This window comes from Artibeus jamaicensis, unplaced genomic scaffold (genome assembly GCF_021234435.1).
Source record: "Artibeus jamaicensis isolate MK-2021 breed Jamaican fruit bat unplaced genomic scaffold, CSHL_Jam_final scaffold_847, whole genome shotgun sequence".
In the NCBI taxonomy this organism is placed as follows: Eukaryota; Metazoa; Chordata; class Mammalia; order Chiroptera; family Phyllostomidae; genus Artibeus; species Artibeus jamaicensis.
This window is the reverse complement of record NW_026522057.1, coordinates 20369795-20391635: the sequence shown is the minus strand read 5'-3', so window position 1 is coordinate 20391635 and position 21841 is coordinate 20369795. Positions and strand designations below refer to the sequence as shown.

Genomic DNA, 21841 nt, shown 5'->3' with positions numbered 1-21841 from the left:
CCATCTAAAACGTCTCAGTGGAGCCCTGACCTGGTTGGTTAGAGCATCACCCCAATACACCAAGGTGGCGAAATCCCAGGTCAGGGCACATCAGATAAGTGGAACAAGTCTCTCCCCTCCCCAACCCCCTTTACCCTCTTCTCTGTAAAAAGTCAATAAATACAAAGTCAGAAAACCACAATGCTTCAATGGAGAGCCTTCTAATCTCCCCCTTCCAGGTTAAACAAAACAAGTCCTGACAACCCTACGTTGGGTTATAAACCCCATCCAAGGCTGGGCTGTGTCCACCTGTGAAAACACCGTCCGGACGGCTGCCTGGGGCGCCAGGGCAGAGCCCGGGGCAGGCAGGACCCATGGGTTGACGAACAGGCCCTAGGGAAGCCTGTGGAGGTAATTACTGAAGCACCAGCTAGCATTTACTCGGCACCTGTCCTACACGTACTGCACACTGTATACACACTCCCAAATCCCGGCAGCTGCCCCAGGAATCCGGTGTTCTTATCCCAGTCTTGTCTACCAGAGGAAACCCTGGGAGATGCTGTGGCCTGAGGTATCGAAGCTGGAAGGTGACAGAGACGCGATTCAAGTCCCAGTCCGCTTTGCTTTGTCCAGGGACTGGATAGAGACTGATCGGGGGAGACCTGCAGGGGTCCAGCCTGCTCAACTCCGCCACATCTCCACCCCACGGGGCAGTCACACGGTCACAGGCTGGAGAGAAACCCGTGCTTCTGCTGCCAGCAAAAGGGGATCCAAAAGCAGTGGCCTCGACACAGGGGGCCGGGGGTGAGGTGTGGTTCTAGGTAACAGGGCTCAGACACGGAGACCCACCGGCCCTCCCGTCACAGAGACCCAGGGGGGCCTGCTGACCACAAAGCAAGCGAGCAGCAGGCCCAAAGCTTCAGCCTCAGCTCCTGACTTCCAATAAGGTTTGCTTAATGTACGCCATGCTTTTTTCTCCACCTCCTTCTTTCCCTCCTACTGAAGGAGCTAGTTTTCTAAAGCAGTTCTCTTCTTGAAAAAGAAAACAATAAACTAAGGAAAGCTGTCTCTTTTTATGCCATTTTACCAAACAGTTAGGAAAATTTAAAAGCTGGCTAACGTCACACATAAGGCCACTGCCAGAAAGGGTCTAGAGTCCAGGTCATCTGATGTGTAGGTCGTGAACCTTCCCCGGAACCAGTGCTTCCCTGAGTGGGTTCCATGAAAGTAAATTAGAAAAGTGCTGGGTTACAGGAGAACAGGTCCTTGTCTCTCCACTGCAGGCCTTTTCAGAACCTTGAACGTGACAGTGCAACTGGTGCAAGTCATGGAGGGCAGAGCGTGCCTCGCTCCCGCAACTGCCCACTGTCTCAGTTCCTCCAGAGCCAGTATCACGGCGAGCGGAAGGCAGGATAAGGGCACGCTGCACGCAGAGGACGCAGCCCGTCCGCTGAGCAGGCAGAAGGGCCACCGGGAAGGAGGCTTTCCCAGCCATCCTCTCATTTGACTGCACTTTCCTGACCAGCAAAGCAAGATCTGTGCACATTACCTCCTCTGTGAATCACCTGTGCGCCCACAGAATATTCCTACCTTTCTTTTTTCTTCTACTCTTCACCCAAGGACACTGTTTTTTCGTTGCTTTTAGAGAGAAGGGAGATGGAGAAGCATCAATTGGTAGCCTCCCACACCCGCCCAGACTGGACTGGCACTTAGACCAGGGATGATAAGCTCCTGGACCAGGAGGTGCAAATGCACGCACCTACGCCAGTGCCCAGACTGGGAATCCAACCTGCAACCTAGGCATGAGCCGACTGGGAGCTGAACCCTCGACCTTTCGGTTATGGGACGATGCTCCAACCCAACCGGGCCGTTCTGGCCGGGGCCCCTTCTTTACTGCTGGAGGCACCAGAACACGGTGCTTGGGAGCCTGGGGCCAGGATGCTTAGGTACAGAGTTTGGCTCCACCACTGCCTGGTGACAGTGGTCAAGTTGCCAAAGCCCCTGCTACTTCTCTCAGTTCTACACAACAGAACTGAAAGTGGGGACAATGATACTAACAACCTCAGAAGGCGTTTTCTGAAGATTTTAGGAGATACATTCTTTGCCATACGCTGCAAATGTTTTTTGAGAGTCTGTCTTTGGCCTTGGAATACTATTTTATTTAAATTTGCATGTGCCAAAGCCATGTTTTTGTCATTAGCTTCTATACCGTATAAAGGACTCCCCCATCTCAATGTTAAATATTCATGTTTTCCCTCTGGTCTTTTATGTTCGTTTAAATATTAGTTCTTTAGTCCACTAGGAGTATAGATACCTGCTGTGCAATGGATATTTAGCTTGTTTTCCTTCAAAGTTTTTAGCTGTTTCAGCAATTTTTTCAATAATTGAGTGTCTTCTCACAGAGAAACGCAGCCACCACTTGTACTACACCCCAAGTCGCTCCACCACTGACTGGCCTGTTCCGGAGCCGTCAGGTCCCACTCGTCCTGCCCCTGGTTGGAGGTCTGCAGCATCCTCGCACTTGGCCCCCCTGCCCGGGGAAGCTTACTGTCCTGGAACTGGCTGTTCAGGACCAGTGGGCATCGATCGCACTGTCTCCTGGAAACAGGCTTTGCCCCCAAGGAACACAAACAGACACAAAGCAAATGGCCCTGTACTTTTCTCCTTCAATCATCGAGGTTCAAGTTTTTATCTTCTGGTCTGCTCATTCTTAATGGAATCAAATGAGGGTGTGTTCCTCTGCTAGAATGGAACTCATGAGAACTCCAATCACTCTGGTCTTATCTCTGGGGGAGCAGGACAGGTCTGGGCACCCCAGGAAGCCCCATTTCCTCTTTCTAAGCAAATCACAGCATTTCAGAAGGGCTGACTAGCTGCCACCTTGACAGAAATCTGAGGCTGCACCAGGAGGTGGCTGGCTCCTTGCCTCAGCCCCAGGCCGCGGCCTTTCGAGAGAAGCAGAGGGCTGGCTCGGCGTGGAGTGAGGGCCTGCGTTCGGCTCTCCCCGCTTCAGTCGCCACAGCTGCATCCATTCTCGGGGCAAAGGCTTGCATGAAAAGGCTCACCACAACTTTCCAAGGAATGGAGTTCATTAAAATACTGCTGGAGGCCCCTGGCTGGAATGCTTTTTCCCCTTGTAAATGGGGACTGAAGCACAGCGTCGTGGCCCACAGGAAAGCTCAAGACACCAGCGCAACAGACTCTGTGCCGGGGTTGCTGTGTTCGTGCCAATGATTCAATCCGCCCCCTGCTCCTGCTCCAGGGACAGCATCCCACCCAGGAGAGCACCTCCCGACGCACTCTCTGACCAACGGGAGCAGGGAAGCCAAGCCCTCCCACCTCCACAGAAACCCGCAAGGGCTTGTCCTTCCATAGGTACAGCGCATGGGGTGCAGCACAGGCCCCTCCTCAACGATCAGGACTACAGAGAAGCCTCCAGGCGTCACTACAGAGGGAGTCACCTCTGGGAGGCCCAGTCACAAAGTCCAGCATCACCAAACAAGGTCCTGGAGTCCCAGTGAGCCTCGGCAAAGCCATGTCCCCAGGGGGACAGAACCCAACTTCCTGGAGCATCAACCTGACTTGGGTGGAAAAAGCATTCCTTTTATTTTAAAATGTCTTGCATATGGACATGTTATAAATTGCAACACAGCTTTTAAAAAGACAAACCAAAATTCTCTCCTTGAGGCAGCCACTTTTGGATTTGCTCCCTTCTACTGCCAGGAACACTCTGGAGGGAGAATCTGAGATGAGTTACGGGGCCGGGCCAAAGGCAGTCAGCACCAGGTCGGAGAAGATGGCAAAACCCACTGCCAGCTGGGCACAAGCATTCGAGGGCCTAGATGCCTTCACTCAGAGGCAAAGACAAACAAATCTGCCTGCTATGTATCCGTTCAATAAATAAATGAGTGCAAAGCGGACCATGGCCAAGCCTTCCTTCCTCCAGAAAAACCTTCCCGGAATTCTGCACTAAATGTAAGTGCTATGGAGCGAGGGCTTTCATGCTGCACCTGCAGCACCTACCGTGGTGTCTGGCACCCAGACATTAAATACAGTAAGAACAACTCGGTTCGGCAGTGGCTCGTCAGTCATCGTGAAGATCTGCAGGCCGAGAGAATCCGACCAAAGTCGCCCCTACTGGGACCTGGTGTGAGGACCCCTGAAACAACTTCTCCCTGTGGAAGGGGAGCCAGGGAATAAAGGTTTTGTTTCTCCCCAGGGCCTGGCACTGTGCCCACTCACAGGAGGTGCTCAGTAAATGTCAACTGAATCCATCACCTCCTTTTACTGTGCATAATGCGCACTTCTTTGCCCAATTTTTTAGGGGAAGACAAGGATGCACGTTATACATGGACAGTGCTAATTCCATATCTATGTAGACGTTTTCGTTTCTTCTATTTATGCTTGTGCGTTAGAAGTGTAACTCTAGAACGCAATGACAATATCTGTATGCAAAATACTACCCTGAAATACAATAATCGTTTTTGTTTCTAAATACAAATAAAAAAATAACTGAATTAAAAAATATTAAAACAAAAGACTTTTTTCCCGAAAATCTGGGCCAAAACCATGGGTGCACAGTACACATGGGAGCACATCACAGACAGCAAAACACAGCGCCTTTCACCTACTTCGGCTGAGACCCATCTGGAAAGAAGAAAACATCCGAGATGTTGCCTCTGAAATTAAGGAGGAAAAAATGCTGGTCTGAGACTTTCAAATGGCGATGCTAATGGGGAAACCGGGCAAGAAAACACAAGCCTGCTCACTGTTGACCACAGCTGGCCCACATCACATCTGGCTCTCGAGGCCCCGAAAGCCAGCACGTGTTCATCACGGGGCAGGGACGACGGAATGCAAAGCCTCATTCCACACGACTGTCCCGGGGAAGAGAACTTACAGAGCTCGTCGGTTTAGCTGCTACAGACTGCAATCTGAGTGCCAATGCTTAGCAGAAGTCAGATAATCAGTAATACTAATGAACTATTACATATAATATTAAGCTTAATTTTACCCGTCACAATGTGTGGGAGCTTGGCTCCGAGGACAGACAGACCCACGAAAAGCAAGTTCTTAGAAATGCACCATATTTTTCGGACTATAAGACAACTTCCCCCCAAATTTGGGAGAAAAAGGGGTGCATCTTATAGTCTGAATGTAGCTCAACTGGCTCGCTGTGGGGAGTGGGGTCTATGATATTTATGTTATGAAATATTTTACCACATTTTTTTGCTTCAACATTTTTTTCCTAGTTTCCTTCTCTAAAACCTAGGTGCATCTTACAGTCTGAAAAACTCGGTAAGCTGTAGGTCTCCACTTGTGGTGCCCCGTGCCCTCCCTCCTCCCAACCGGTCGGGCTCCTGGGCAGATATCGCGCCAGCGACCCAGACTAGATAGAGCTGCACAGCCTCTGCGAGCCGTTTGAAGTAAAGGCACTGCTGAGGCTGGCAGCGTGAGGACCTGCACCCGACTGGCCCCTTCTATTTCCGGAGGGCAATTCTGGCTGCTAAAAAGAGGAGTGTGCTGAGGTAGAAACTGATCAGGTTAGCAACTCCCTGGTCAGGGCATCTGGGCATCTCTTTCCCTTGAACCTGCAAGCCGAGCTGGGATGGCTTGGGTGCTTTCCCAGCCGGCTCTACTTTCTTCCCCCTTGCTTGGTTAAAATCTGGGGACACTCAAAGCTGGATCTTTGGGTGACTATAGCAAAGAAAAGAAAAGGAACTGAAAAATGAAGTGACCAGTGCACACAGAGACTTGGCTATTTTTGGTTTGCTCTTAGAAAGGCAAAGGTGCCAACTTGCAGAAACAAACTCCTTCTTCAGCTCAGGGCTCAAAATACACCACAGCTATGGCTGCCAGTGTGCAGAGCAAAGCCATAGAAGGTCGAAGTTTAGGAAGCCAAGGGAGCACATCTTAACATCACAGGATTCTTGGCACACATGGGCCTGTGGGTATTTTTGAAACAGCTTAACAATGGATTTCAGCTGGCTTTACTCCAGTACAATGGGATTACTAAGTAATAAAATGATGTTTTGACCATCTGCAAAAGAAGGTCATTCCCACCAATCAGAGTATGCACGATAATCCCAAGGCAGCAAAAGCTCTGCAACTAGAAAGAGAAGAGAAAAGCGAGCTGATCTGGCATGATAAACTGGGCTGCTGGGGCCTCGCTGCCACGCACGCGCCACTTCTCTTTACCAGCACTCTAACCGGACCACTGGTGGACCGGGCGCACGTGCCTGCAGTCCTCTGGCTCCAGCATCTAAGAGAGGCCATTCCCTTCAGGGGGAATGCTGGCAAATCCTAGCATTCTTGTCAGTCTTAAAATTGGCGACTTTTCTTGAAAACAGCCTCCTCCCCTTCATTATTTTAGGCAGGTGAGCACAGCGAGAGGGGCTGCAATGCGCACCGTGCACTGCACTAGCAGCGCTGGAAGCCTTGGACTGACCCCAGGTCACATGAAACAAAGGCCCGTGTGCACTGCTTCTAGGTGGACCTATGGCAGTACAAGTTTTCCGAAACTACAGCTGAAGAAACGAAAGCTGCCAGTGAACTTTGGAGCCACAGCAGTACACTCCGCACAGACTGACTCTGGCAAGAGTAAGAAAACTTTGCAAATCCAGTTAAAAAGAAAGAAAAAAATCTGTCATTCCCAGGGAAAGTTGAAGAAAAACAGCAGCGATTAAAGGAAAACATTCAAGTAAGTGATTTCTAAGACTCGTCATAGGATCCGATACAAAATCAGCCCCAATGCCCCTTTGTGCACCACAGTGCAAAGCAAGGACCTTGAAGCAAGACCATTAATCAAAAAGCGGCTTCTGAAGCACGTCAATATCGTCTTAATGAGGCATGCGTTACCCGGTTCTAAGTCAGTGAAAAGTCATGCTTCATTTCCACTCTGACATTCATCATGCTTCAAATTTAAAAAAAATTAATGAGAACACCGATTCCCTAGTCTATTCTGGGTGATGGGAATCATTTACGGCCTCTTTTTCAGCCTCGGGAGGTGGATGGGCCCCAGGCTGGCCACCAGACGACGGTGGGGGAGCAGCGGACGGGGGTGAACGGGTGATGCTAAGTGGCCTGGCTCTAACAAGGAAATATCTTTCAAGTCTCCAGGTGTTTTCACTTTAACTATGTCAATTTTATTATCCTCCATAATACATTTGTGCTTTAATATTTTAAATTACTAATGAATTAAGTTACCGGAATTTCCCCCCCCAAACGGGTAACACTGACACGTAAGGAAGATGCACCGCATTTCACCTGCTAATGAGTGTAGTGACGGGACCCACGGTCACCCAGCAGAGTTCCCAAGGAGGCGGCCCTGGGACTCCTGCGGCTGCCCAGCCACACCTGCACCCCGGCTTCCTCCCCCAAGTCTCAACCCCCTAGAGAAGGTGAAGTGGTCGTTTATACATCATGGAACACCGAGGAAATGGTAACACGAATGAAAGCATCCAGCTCAGTCCCACAACCCTCACGTGCTTCCGTCCCCTCTCCAGCCACCCTGCACAAGAGACGGAGTTAACTGTGGAAAGGCGGTGTGCTCTGACAGCAATCTGTGGGCGCCACGTGCTCCGCCACGTATCAGGGACGGCACAGTGTGGCACTTCAGCCTGGGTCTGAGCACCGCCCTGCCATCTCTGCCTTGGGGCTGGTCTCTCCCACCCCATGTCTGGGCTAACGTGGAGGAGGGCTCCTTCATTTCCCATCAGTGCTGCAATGGAACCAGCCAACCAGGCTTCCCTGAAACCTGCACATCTCTGAAATAGAGAATGATGAGGGAATCACAGAGAAAATCACAGCTGTGGCAAAACACTTTCGTTGCCATAAGAACAAACTAGCTTGTTAAACAAACACAAAGACGGGTCTGAGAAAACTGTGCTCATCATTCGCTCTATGTTTGGTTCATTGCTAAAACACAGCCGTAACTAAATTGGCAAACTAAACTTCAACTCAGCCGAGCACACTTTCACGCTGAAGTGTAAAAGAGAAAGAAGCCTCTGCAGCTGACCAAATTTGGGACCTGCCCATTCCTTCCACCTTTGCCCACCTCTGCCCACCTCGTCCGCACAGTCTCCCTCCAAACTCTCTGACCGAGAAAATGCGGAGACTAACAGCGCTTCCAGAGTGCAGCTCGTAACGCTGCCTAGCAGAGCTGTCGAGCGTGAAACACAGATGCGGGGAAACTGCTCGGCACGAGTGTCGTGCACACAGCTCAGTAGGGGCTTGACGGTGACAACCAGCAACACATCAAATCCGAGCCCTCCTGACTTTCAAGGATGGCTCCTGCCTGCCCAAAATATTTCATCATTTCCCAACTAAGACTGTCTTCTCTGACCCCCATCCCCACAGCTCACATTTCCCAGGCACGTGCCCAAATTCGGCACAAAAATCGGAGCTGACCAACCCAATGTTCAAACATCAGGATAGTTCCCCTGCAACTCCAAACGTACGGCTCCTCCAGAAACACCCGAAAACAAGCCACAGGCATCACATCCCCACAGACAGGCAGTGACTGGAGCAGAGGGGCCGCTGCCCGCGCAGGAGGAGCCTGCCAGCAGGCCCCCTGTCTAGGCCCAGGCCACTTCAGTGACTGCTGTCTACTTGTTGACTCTTGGTCTGTGAGCCAGGATTCTGAGCATGTGGTAGGTCACCTGCATCACAATGCCACCTTCTTTCTTTAATGCTCATCCAAAGAATCTGTCTGGCCAGGGGCCGTCATTCTCCATCCTCTTCTCTTCCATCACAAGCACCTGTAGCTGCCTTTCCTGTCTGGACCATTTATCTCAAGAACCCTCATTCTTCCCACTCCCTGAATTATTCACGCGAAAGACAGCAAGTGCACAACTTCTCCGGCAGGCTCCATGCTGTCTCGTACAGCTGCCTCGCAACTGGGGGCCCAGGGGCCTGTCGACGCAAAACGGCTGCACGCAGGACTCTGCCGGCCGCTGTGAGGTGCTGCGTCTGCGAACGACGGGGGTCTCCTGCGGTCCCGGTTTTTCCTAGTGAAACTGACTGGGTTCTGTACAATCGAATTAAATGTGTCACTGCAGCACATGAACAAGTTTCAGACCACTGTTTTCCCAGACACCTCACTGATCAGCCGGGGCTGGCAAGTGGCAATCACACCCAAGACGACACGGGATGGAGGAAGAGAACAGCGGCCCCGGAGACGGAGCTGGAGCTCACTGGCCAAATGAGGTGGTAACTCAAGTGACCTCACAGGGCCTGATTTGATTTTACTTTACCTCCTTTCAATATTTCCCAGAGCTTTATAGACATTTTTTAATACTTCGAACATTTTCAAATAATATTACGGTCCCAATTAATCTGAGGCATCGTTCTGAGACCAATAATTTTGATCTTAAAATTAAATATTTAAAAAATTGATGTGAAGAGATCTTCAAAGGCCGACTTTTGGGCTTTGCCGTTTCCAACTACAAGTGAAGCCACTGAAGCATTTTACAGGGTGGAGTCTCCTACTGCTTTGGCTACAGAAACCTCCCCAGCGGCACAGAGAGGAACACAGCCCGGCAGCTGAATGTCGGCCGGATGCGTGACCTCTTCTCCGTGCCTAAAGGACAGTGTCTAGAAACTGAGAACAAGGCAGCAGGAGAAGGAGGCAGAACGTAACCAACTGCAGAATTCCCATCTTGGGCTTTATCAACACTGGTGGTGCTGACGACAAGACAACAATACGAAACAACTTCTCTGCCCGGAGGAATCATGTGACCCAGTGGTGGTGTCTGGCTGGAGAGAGGTTTCTTGTGTTTTGTATGCTGAATGGAAAAAGTACCGAAAGCAAACAATTATGAGCCACTGCCCAAAAAGGAGCCACATGAAAATGGAACGTACCAGGTCGATCAGGTCACTGAGGTTTTTCTCGATCTGCTGTGGAGGCAGGCGCCTCATTAAGTCCAAGGCACAGTCCAGCTGCTGATCACTCTGTGAAAGGAGAAAGAAAAGCGTCTCAGTCATTTTGCCAATAGCAACACCAAGAACCCTCTTCAACTAGCGTTTTTGCAGCTGCAATTTGCCCTGGGTATGCTAAGGCCAAGCAGGCCTGCAGCGGGCTCTGCGCCCTGTCTGCCGGAAGGAGACTGTCAGTCCCTCTTTGATAGCAGTGTCTGTCTCAAGTGGAGGCGTCCAAAAGATAATCAAAGAGTGGGAAATAGGTTAGAGAGTTCAGAAAGTGACCCTGTTCTATCCACATCTCAAAGCCTTACCAGCTTTCCCTCTCTTATGCAGCAGACCATGGGAGATACATTATGTATTAATTCCCAACTGGTTCTATGGGGAGCACGCATGAAGAGTTGATTAAGCTCTTTATACTGTCCTATAACCTGGATTTAAACAGGTAACATCAAATAGCATCACTGGACTGAGTTCCTTGATAAGCTCAAAGCCAGAGAGAAAGCCAAAATCCAGGCAAAAAACAAGTGGCAAAATCTATGGAAAGGTTAAGTGCTTCAGTCATTCTGCTTAAAGCTTGGTACATTTTCCATGGTGCCAGATCCTTGCAAAATAGACCAGGACCTGAACTGAACCCCTTGACAGCCAAGAGCTCACTCTAGCTGGCCAAGTGGACTACAAGGCGACACAATGGCGTCACACGGCTACACGGGCCTGGGAAGGTCAAGATTACTCTTGTTCACCGAGCACCTTCTTCCAGCCTCATGTGCTTCATAATACTCTCCTCATTTAATTTCATGATGCAGAAATTTACTGAGAGCCGCCCAGTGCCAGTCGTTGAAAGTATGTAATAAATAAGGGAGGGAGGAGGAATGAACTGAGTGGGCACAGACTGGTAAAGTGCAGAGTAAATTCGGGGCAGAGTCGTTTATAACACAGAAGGCCAGGCCTCAGAAGGTCTGACGAGATACAAAGTACGGAAGGCGGGCCGAGTAAAATGGTAGAGATGCTCAGAAGTGCACGGAAGGCAGCCGGAGTCCCCAGCACCGCCAATCAGTGGCACCACCTGATCTGCATCCCGGTTCTGACCTCAGGATTTCTAAAAGCCCTATATCAAGAAGCTAAAGAATCTTCATAAAATATACAAAGTAATCCTGGAAATGCCACATTTGGCTGTAACGAAATACAATCTTTCATTATGACCATCCATCCACACTCCTAACGTATTAACTTTTACGGAGAGTAGGGGACAAGGATCCACCTCACATTCATTTCAAAAACACAACACATGAAGTAAACGGGAAGCAATCTCGTTTTCAGGTGCTAATATGGCCACATGCGACAGGCTGGTTTTATAAATAGAGAAAAAACCTCCGCTGCTCAAGACGGTTATCTGTGACTATTCTGGGACACACAGCAAACTGGCTGCCCTCTACACACACACACACCCTCCCCCCAGAAACTCTGTAGCACTTGTTCTGCTGAGTGCGACATTCTAGCGACCATGAATTCCCTGCTCGGGCCATGCCTTCCACGCCAGCCAAAGCCGTGGTGACATGGCCTGCTGGCACGGGGAGACATTTTAACACTTCTGAGGCTGAGAACCCAGATTAGCTGATTTGACACTAGAGAGACTTGTGTTCCATTCCGGTTCTGCCATTCATTAATTTATGGCCTTGGACGGAGCTGTTGGCCTCTACAAGCCTCTATTTATCCATAAAATGGAGCGTATCCACTTTATAGGATTCCTGCAATGGTTTAGTTATTACCTGTTTAATTCACATAGCATGTGTGTGATTAGGAATATTTTCTGTATGTATGCAAATACATGTTTTAAATATTTTAAAACACATTTTATAACACTTGCCCCATTCAACCCAACCTGAAAGTCTTTCTGATTGCTCTGAATTGGAGCGAGGTGTTTAAACTACATTAAATAGTTATATGCCCCCTTGGCCATGCAAGAATAGAAAACCTTAAATGATCAAGTCAGCTGGTTAAAGGTGTAAACTAATACTTAGATAAACTAATACTTAGGTAATACTAATACTTAGGTAAACTAATGGACCAAAGAACTTAACAGACACCTCACCAAAGAAGATACAAAGGTGGCAAATAAGCATCTGAAATAACGCTCCACATCCCACGTCGCTGCAGAGATGTGAATTAAAACAACGAGACACCATCACACTCATTGGGATGGCCAAAGTCCAGAACTGACGACACCAAGTGCTGACAAGGGTGTGGAGCAATGGAAATTCTGATTCACTGCTGGGGGGATGCAAAATGGTATAAGCACTTTTGGAACTAATTTGGTGGTTTCTTAAAAAAACTGAACATATTCTTACTATACAGTTCAATAGCACCCCTTGGTTTTTGCCCAAAGGAATTGAAAACTTATGTCCACTCAAAAACCTGTACATGAATGTTTACAGCAGCTTTACTCACAATCGCCAAACCCTAGAAGCAATCAAGATGGCCTTTGGTAGGTGAGTGGATAAACAAACTGTAGTACATCCAGACGGTATGATTCCGGATGAAATGAGCTAGCGTACAGTCAATAATGTATGTATAGTGCTAGGTGGGTACTAGAAATAGGGGAGGAGGAGCACTTTGTAAGTGTATAATTGTCTAACCACTATGCTGTATTCCTGAAACTAATACAAAATCATATTAAATATAAACTGTAATTGAAAAATTAAAAACAAAAAAGAAATGAGCTATCAAGCCATGAAAAAACATGGAGGAATGTTAAATGTAAATTACTAAGTGAAATATTAACATGTTGATCTAAAAAGGCTACACACTGTGGGATTCCAACTATGTGACATTCTGGAAGACAAAACTATAAAGACAGTCAAAACATCAGTGGCTGCCCAGGGCTGGAGGCGAAGGAGGGAAAAAAGAGCCCGGAGGGTCCTTAGAGCAGGGAAACTACTCTGCGTGATACTATAAATGGTGGCTATGTGTCATCATCAATTTGTCCAAGTCCACAGAAGGTCCAACACCAAGAGTGAACTTTAATGCAAACTGAATGTCAAGTTGCTGCGCTGCGCCAGTGTGGGTCGGTCAGCCGTAACTCCGGTGAGGGATGCTGGCAGTGGGTGAGGCCGTGCAGGTGAGAGGGCAGGTGAGAGGGACAGGCTCCGTACCTCCGCTCACCTCTGCTGCAAACCTAAAACGGCTCTAAAAAATTAAGTCTGTTAAAAGAAAAAGTGTGAACTAGTAGTGTTTCTCCACGGGACTATTCTGCCCTCCCACAAGCCCCCACGATATATTCGGAGACCATTTTGGTTGTCATCACGGGGACAGGGGAAGCTACTGGCATCTAATGTATAGGGACCAGGGATACTTCTAAACACCTTACGTACAGGACAGTCCCCAACAACCTGGCCAGAAGGTCAGTACAGTCAAGTCTGAGAAGCCCTGGTTTAAAGCCATTAGTTTTGGGGACTGCAGACTCGCAGACTCCGGACTCTAATCAAAGCTAAGGCCCCAGAAAATCACACACACGCTTCTAATTCACAGACCATGCATAACCCCCAGGACTTCTGGTCTCTGGAGACACTTTCAATTTGGATATTAACAATCTTCCTAAGAACTACAATAAAATTTTAGGCATAAATTAAGCCTAGCTACACTGGAGCTTTAATCCAAAACATACTGGGATTCAGAGGGGCTCAAATGTTGCAAAATGGTTTATAACTCTTATTTTGCATTAATCCCAAGTAATCTTAATTGGAAATACTTTACTAAGTATTTAGTGAATCTCTAAGGCTAAGGATATCTAATTTTAATTAAGTTTGTAAATGACTAAAAGCTTTCCATAAGCCAAGCCACACGGGAAAGTTTAATGACAACTTGTAAAAAGTTAAAATTAGCCTTAACTGGAACCCTCTGCATAGGAGTCATCCCAAACCCTGAGGGGCCCAAACAAGAAACGGCCCAAGTCCTTGAGGAAAACACCAATGATCTAAGCCCCTTGCACAACAGGAGTGACCCCAGGAACAGAATGACGGTGGCAGTGAGGAAGAGGGCCCCGGGGACCACCTAGGACACTGCCACTTTCACAAAGCTCAAAAACAAGAAATGCTAAACTATAATCTACACATAAACACACATGCGTGTGCTTTAAATTAATATAGCAAGGCTTTTTTTTCTTTTTATTAGCCAAGACAAGGGAACAATAAATACAAAATCCAGAAGAGTGAGAAGAGTATTTTAAGGGGGAAAAGGCACTGGGAAAATAAAAGTTGGTATTTCCGTCAGTCTTGCATAAAATGGTGGGTTCAAAGTTATTCATAATATCATGATGCTAAATCTTACATATATTTTAATACGTTCTTTATGGTTATCGGATAACTAAAAAAATCTGAGGTGATTTTGTGAATGGCGGAAGACTGGGGTTCGGTTTCATTCTTTCTCATGTGGATGTCCAGTTCTCCCGACACCATTTACTGAAGAGACCACCCTTCCCCACTGTGTGTTCTGGGCTCCTTTGCCACAAACTAACTGACCGTGTAGGCATGGGTTTATTTCCAGGCTCTCTATTCTTTCCCTTCACTACATATTTTTTTAAAGGTAATTTAAAAACCAGAATCGAGAACAAAGCAGAGACCGGAGTCAAGGCCAAGGTCTACCCTGTCACTTGATGTCTGTGAGACTGGGGCTGCTCACTTCACCTGGTGGCCAGAATTTGGAAGATGACCCCTAAGACTCCTTCTAGACGGGCTGGTCCTGCACCCTTCAGCAAGCGCAGGGCCGCCCAGAGGATCCCACCCGCCCTGCCCTTCAACAGCCCCCTGCAGGCCCCCTGCAGGTTTCACCCCCACAGCTGCGTCCTGAGCGCCAAGCCTGGGGGCCAGGCCCTGAACTGGGCCCCATGGATGCAGCCCAGTTCCAACTCTCAAGGAACCGCCCACAAAGGAGCCAATAATCACACGCCTGCGTGGGGTGTGTATGGGGCACAGGAGGTGCAGAGACGAGGCCGTGTTCATGTATGTTGATTCGCATTTCTTCACGAGTCAGTTTTCCCCAGGGTTCCCCACCCTGGTCCCTTCTAACCAGTGGCTTCCTGTTTGTTTTGAACACTGCCATCCTGTGACTAAGGGCTCTCGCCCCCTGAGTTGGCTCCTCCCAAACCCTAACTGATCCAAGACCCTTCCTTCGTAGAGTGAGCTTTACCAGTTCTGCCTCCACGGGCGGGTTCTCCAGGTTGAAAGGTAAATGGTAAAAGAACGACCATTTCACTTCACTCTCCAGAATCTCCTGCCCATTCAATTAGTCATTCGATAATTATTTGAGTGTTTCCTAGGTGACAAGCCCTGTTTTTGATGCTGACTGGTGAACGTAACAAAGCTGCTGTCTCTAGGAACTTACAGTATAGTCAAAATTCATAATTTTGTCAAAAAATTAGAGAGAGAAGTAAAAAAAAAAGAGAGAGAGAGAGTCCTTGTCAGGATGTCAAATAAAAAGGAGAGGACCGTTATCCTGCTTGAAGCTGGTGAAGTTCCAAAGGGTCAGTTTAGGTTTTTGGTTGGTTTTTGTTTTATTTTTTAAATATATCAACAGAGCCAGGGAATATTTCACTCTGCTGGTTTTTCACAGGACCCAAAAAGACAAACTGCTTAAATCACCCCACAACAAAGCAAGCAGCTGCTAATACAAAATCACAACAATTTTTTCAGAACAGAACAGTGAGGCACATAGAACACTCCAGCTTGAAAAGCCAACCAAGGAATTTCCAGACACTTGGGAGTGCCATTATCGCTGGGTACAGTCAAACTCGGCCTGTGGAAGGAACTAGGAGCATGAAGACCAATTTGCAAATCACCACCAAATAAAATTTATTCAGTCCCCTAGGTGAGGATGAAAGAACAAGACATGGCCCGAACTATGAGAAGCTCGAAGTTTAATACGATGAAACACACCTACCCACAAAACTGAAAAACAGTTCCACAGTAAAGGTACATACTAAGCGGTACAGGGAACCTCGTGAGATTTGTCCAAAGTTGGGTGCGTGTGCTGGTGACCACTGGCTGAGCAGGAGCGCCCCACACAGGCACAGAGGAGCACTGCCAAGCAGCAGGTGCAGGGAGATACACGGGGAGGTCCGGACAGGGAGGTGCTCAGGAACAAGGGCAAAATAGCGGGGCACAGCCCCCGGGGTGAGAGATACTCACTGAGGCCAGGCCATGCCCTAACGGCTCAGAGGCAGCGGTTTTCCGAGCAGGCTCCAGGGTTCCAGGGCTGCAGGCCCCCGACTCAGAACCTCACCCACCCCCCCAGCGTTGTGCTTTAGTGTACTTACAGCAAAGACTTCTGTGCCACGCTGTCTGGCTGTTAGCACTTTAAAATCTACTTCTCCAGAAGGAATGAGAGTCCCTAAAGATTTTCCCAGAGAAGTGACAGGAGTACTGTTGAGTCTCAGAAGGTGAAACAGATTACCTTTTCCAAAACCAAATGGCCATTCCAAGCTCTCCCGCCCAACATGCCCCTCCCTTGGTGGGATGGAGTATATGTCCCTACCCCTTGCAAGGGGAGGGTTTTTTGTGACTGTTCTTATCAAAAGAGAACAGAGGAACTGACGCTCAACTCCAAAGCCAAGCCGCAACGGGTGACTCATCTTCTGCCTGACCTGCTGACCACTCAGGCTTGGGGCCCCAGGCTATACTGTAAGCAGTCTGACTGACCTAAGACCACCATGCTCTGGGAAGCCCACCCCAGCCATGCCAAAAAGACACATGAAGCCACCTCGAGACTCTGCTGTGAGATACCTGGCACCAGCCCCCAAGTGCTCCAAGCCCCCACTATTTCAGCTTCGGCTGTGTGACTGCAACAGCACAGGCCCCCAAGCCACAACAACCCAGCCAGAGCCTTCTTGAATGTATGGCCCAAGAAACTACTGGAGACAATAAAATGACTACTGTTCTCTCTGGGGTAGGCTTTGTTGGACGGCAACAGTAAGTGCTGCAGAAGGATGCACTGGTGACTGCGGGAGACAGTCTGACCAGCAACGGGACTGGGGGCAGGGGGGCCAGCAGAGGGGCCTCCGTGACAACCTGGGCTCTGACTGAGCAGTTGGAGCAACCTCGGGGTGAGGGGGTAGTCTAAGACTCTAAGAGGCAGAACAGACAGGACGAGGTCACTTCCTGAAAATGAGAGGCAGCCCAAAACGTCTGAGATGGCTAAGCTTTCCAGAAGAGAACGCCTGCTAGAAGATGACGCCGCAGCCTCCTCGGCATGCACGGGGTCTGAGTGTGCTTCACTGGAAGGGTCCGTAATTTCACGGGCAAGCAGCACAGTAACTCAGACTGCTCGGATTTCGGAGCAGAAGCCCTGCTTGGCCTACAACTGGCTGCGGCAGATCTGCACTTACCAGCATCCGTCCACATGCAAACGACCAGCCCCAGGCCTTTACAGCAGGTCCTGAAGTTCATCGGGACCTTCACTCCTTTACACTCCCAAAAGGCTTAGCGAGTACTTCACAGACAACACAGAGGTAAACTGTGCTGGAGCCAGGCTGATTCAGCACAGATTCACGGAGTCTAACTTAACCACAGTTTTGTCTTGTATAATCTGTGACCCAACAAGCAACTTTGTTTAAAAGCTGAATCTGTTTTCTGCCACACAGCTCAGGAACGGTCTGTGCTGGGGGCTGTTTGGGTCGAGATTCACTGCCCAGCCCAGCCAACGACTCATCTGCAGGCTACTCTGGGAACAGTTTGTGTCAATAGGAAGAGCGTCTCTTCCAGTGACTGCCCTCTGACCAAATCTGCAGGGAGGACACAGTGACGGCAGCCACACATGGAGGGGGACAGCTCCCCAGCACAAACACGAACATTCCCTTTGGATGGCTTTCCGTCCCCATGGGAAAATCCAATGCCCGCTATCCAGTGAGTCAAGGCCACAGTGAAAGCCCACTTGGCAGGCCAAGCCTCCTTCAACCTACTGGGGTCTACTGCACATCACCGCAGCTGGGTCAGTACCATAAAACCGAGGTAAAAACCACTCAACATGAAATTAACCATTTTACAGTACGCAATTTGGTGGCCGTGTCAATGTCATTTTGATCACTGTGAAAACACAGGCGCTTTACGAGTCTGCTTTTAAAAAATATTCCATCAGGATCACAGAAATGTAGATCTGGATAGACTTTTCAAGTTCACCCAAATCCTGCCCCCTTGCTTCTCACTTTATAGATGAATAATGAAGGTCAGAGAAAATTCTGCAAGGTCGCGTAGTTGGCAGCAACACGGCCCCTGAACCCGTATCTTCACGCTGACAGGTTTTCCTGCCACACCCCGGGGCCAGTCGCTGAGCAACAGTGTGAGTGATGGGGCAGGCACTGGGGACGCAGAGCTGAACTGTCAGATGTGGTCCCGGCCCTCAAGAGGCTTGTGGCTTCAGGAGGAAGAGATAGAAAATGACCGCAGGAAAGGAGGACACAGCCACCCTACCCTGCGTTCAGAACCATCCACATGCCGGTTATTCCGTCATCCCTGAGGAGCTGGGACCTCCTCCCAGTGACTTTCCCAGACAACCAAAGTACCAATCTTCTCTAAATCCTGAAAGATGGTAATCCCGCCGAGATGTTTTCCGAGGCACGTTTTCACAGGGAGGACAAAGCGCCGCTCCCTGGCTGAGGGACGCGGTTCGGGCACGCACTCCTGGAACACGGCCCCGTGTCTGCTTCTTCCAATTTCCCGCCTGCCTGTCAGGCCATCAGCTACACTCCTCACCTAACACGCTGCCTCTAATCTATTATGGGTTCTGAAATTAGAAACCTTTTTTTTTTAAAGACTTTGAGAAAAGGAGTAAGTTGCAGGCTCGTGAAATAACTGGGGGGCCAACCTCACAGCCCCCCCCCCGTGGGCGCCCTGAGGGGGCCTGAAGGTGGTGGTGCGCGTGCACATTTCATGCAAGGTTAAGGGCCCACCGCCTTCAGCCTTTTCTCAGAGAAGTCTAAGACTCTAAGGCACAGATGTGACCTAATATGAAAAATTCCTATTCTCCCACTTACCCTGCAGGGTGGGACTAAAAGCAAGTCGCCATTTAATTCCTCAGAGCCTCAGTTTCAAAAACTTTAAAACACGAGCCTAACAACACTCTGCGCCTTGCTGGGCTGCTGGCAATGAGGTAATGTGTCTGGCACAGTGACTGACCGAACGGGGGTCCCTACAGGCCTCCTCCACACATGGCTGGACGCCCCCAGAGTGCGAAGCGCATGGCTTATCTGCTGGACCGTTCACATAAACGGTGCTGGGTGCGCAAGACCCTTTCCCCCAACATTCTGCTCATTTGATGCAGGTTTTCCACTTGGGCTGCCAAGAGTCTCTAGAAAGGTAGGCGCGGTGTTATTTCAGTTTCCAAGTCATTTAGCACCAACAAAGAAGGGCAGACTTCCACCGCTCTCGCCCCGCACAGAGCCCCTGCCCTGCGCAGGAGGGGGTGCACGGAACTGGTGGCAGCCCTGGAGCCAAAATGGGAGGACGGGAGAGACCCTTCCGAGCAGAAAACGGTCCGAGGTGATGAGGTGCTGTAGTCACCCACCCACGTAAGATCTTCCCTTCGTCTTTTGGGCCTGTACTGTTCTGCTCTCTCCTTGTTCAGCTTTCTTCCGGAAGCCCTCCGACCCATCTCTCTAGCCCAGGATGGCACCAAGAAACACTTTCACCCTTTTACCTTCTCCCTGTTTACTGCTGTCCCCAACCCACCTGAGGCCATCAAAACCAGACAAATGAGAGCTCTAACAGGGTCCCCACACTACCTTGACTCCCCACCCAGCAACGAGAATTTCCAACCACCTCTCCCTGGTGTATTTATCCCAGAGCAGAACTTAGCAACCTGCACACAGGCTGTGTCCAGTACTGCAACAGCCATCAGCTGACTTTCCCCTTACATGTCCTTTCAGAGAGTAAAAGGTCCAAAGTGAATCATACTCAGGAGGTGGAGCTCTCTCTTTGCTGCAGAGTAGATTAGAAAAAGGTTCTAGATAACAGAGTTAGTGTTTACAGCCCGGAAACCTCTGCAGAACAGAGAGCAATTTCTCTGTTCCCTGATCAAAATTTACCTGGTGGACTGGGTGGAATGGCAAACAGTCTCAAAGGCGGTTAGCAATCTGGGCCTGAAGGAGGCACGACGGGCCAGCACACTCTCGATGAGCAAACCAGGGCTGCTGCCAGAGGCGGGAGTACAAAGCACAGGTGTCCCTGGTGCCCGTCTGCCTCCCACAAGCAGGTGTTCTTTTCCTCCTGCATCTTCCACCCCTGTCGACCCCACTGCTAACTCGGAGAGCCTGCCGACCTGGAGCCCAAGCAGCACTCAATCTAAAGGCAACTTCTGTTGCTTTTTATGACTCTGCATCGCTGAGCAGAGGGAAACACCCCGGGTCAGATGACAACTGACAAGTCCCCGGCTGTGGATGCTGCCTGCCCGGTTTCTCACGCACTGTTCTCGGCTCTGCTGAGGAGCCAGCTGGGTGACTGAGCACTGTATCTCAGGTGTGCCTCCCTCTACCTCTCCACATTTTAAAGCACAGGATCATAGAAATGTTAAGCTAAAGGGGACCTTAGGAACCACCTGATCAGCAACTGCTTTTTAAAATGAAGAATACTGAGGCCCAGACTTATCCATAACTAAGACAGATCATATCACTAAATAGAAAATGAACCAGGACCAGAAACCAAATTTCTTGATTCTACAGTTCAGTGCTTTCCATCTGCTTACTGTTTCATCATAAGTCAAATTTTTAAGAATGGAGCCAGATAGTAAAAACATTATTTTTAATGAAATTCTTTATTATTAGAATTAACAATAGCATTCTAAAGAACATTTATGTATCATCTATATAATTTTATTTATTTTCCAAATTAATTGTTCTTTATCAAGAATACTAAATATCCAAAATGTAAACCAATTTCGAAAGGGAAAGCAAACTAACATTTGCTCACGACACCCCATGAACCAGGCACACCAGTGTGGGTTTCGGGAGGGCCTCGCAACGGCACTGCCCCCCCAGCTTTACAGATGAGCAAACCAGGGCTCAGGAAAGTTTAGTGACTCGTCCCAAACCCTGCACACTGAACGACAGAGAAGGACACGGAATGAATACACAGGTCTTCCTACTCTAACCAAACAGTCGGTAGAGAGTGTTAACCCAAACTGAGACAAAATTAATTTCAAACGACTTCTAGAGAACAACTTGCTCAAAACGAGAAAGGCGCAGCGAGCCTCTCCTCCCAGGCCGGGCAGGTTGCTCCACCCGCTCCCGAATCCCGACGCCTCCTGTTCCCTTGAGTTACAGACTATTCTCGCCAACACTATCACCGACAGGCGGGTTTCTCAAAACCACGAAAGCCATTTTGGGACAGTTTCTCTGGCCGATGGTTTCCTAGACCCTTTCAGATGATCTGTCTGCAAGGCGCCATTACCTACTGTCTAATCATTAGCATTTCCCAGATGTCTACATACAGCTGCAACCTCTACACAATTCTGGCTGGTTTCATGTAACAAGTGACTAATCCCTCCACTTCGTCAACTGGTGGTCAGACACATCATTAGGGACTGGATACACATGCCGCCCATTTCTACCTTGATGGCACGAGAAATTCAAGAAGCCCTTTGAAAAACTCAAAGAAGATGAAAGCAGAGCGTCCCTGTATTCCAAATAAGAGTTAAAAAAATAAGCAGTTTGGGGAAAAAAAAAACATCATCCACATGCTCACTGACAAAAGCTAAGGAAAAAAACTCACTTTTTCATAGCAGAAGCCAAGTCACACAGGCCATCCCCCCAGTTCCCCAAAACAATTTATAATGTAGCCTGGACGAATCTGTAGCATTTGGCCACAGGTTGGCGCCAATCAGACACTGCATGTGCCTTCCAAAGGTGTGGGGGAGTCCTCAGGTCCCACCTGCAAACGGCACAAATAGACTAATAAGTCTT

General features: G+C 49.0%; 1 protein-coding gene across 3 annotated transcripts in view; it reads right to left on the bottom strand.

Annotated features, from left to right (window-relative positions):
• The window catches only part of CAPZB (capping actin protein of muscle Z-line subunit beta), a 124565-nt gene that overhangs the window by 58785 nt on the left and 43939 nt on the right, over window positions 1–21841 (bottom strand). For all 3 annotated transcript variants that reach the window (XM_053660231.1, XM_053660230.1, XM_053660232.1), the window contains exon 2: window positions 9841–9930. In XM_053660231.1, coding sequence (XP_053516206.1) covers window positions 9841–9930 — 90 coding nt within the window. The remainder of the gene's footprint in view (window positions 1–9840; window positions 9931–21841) is intronic.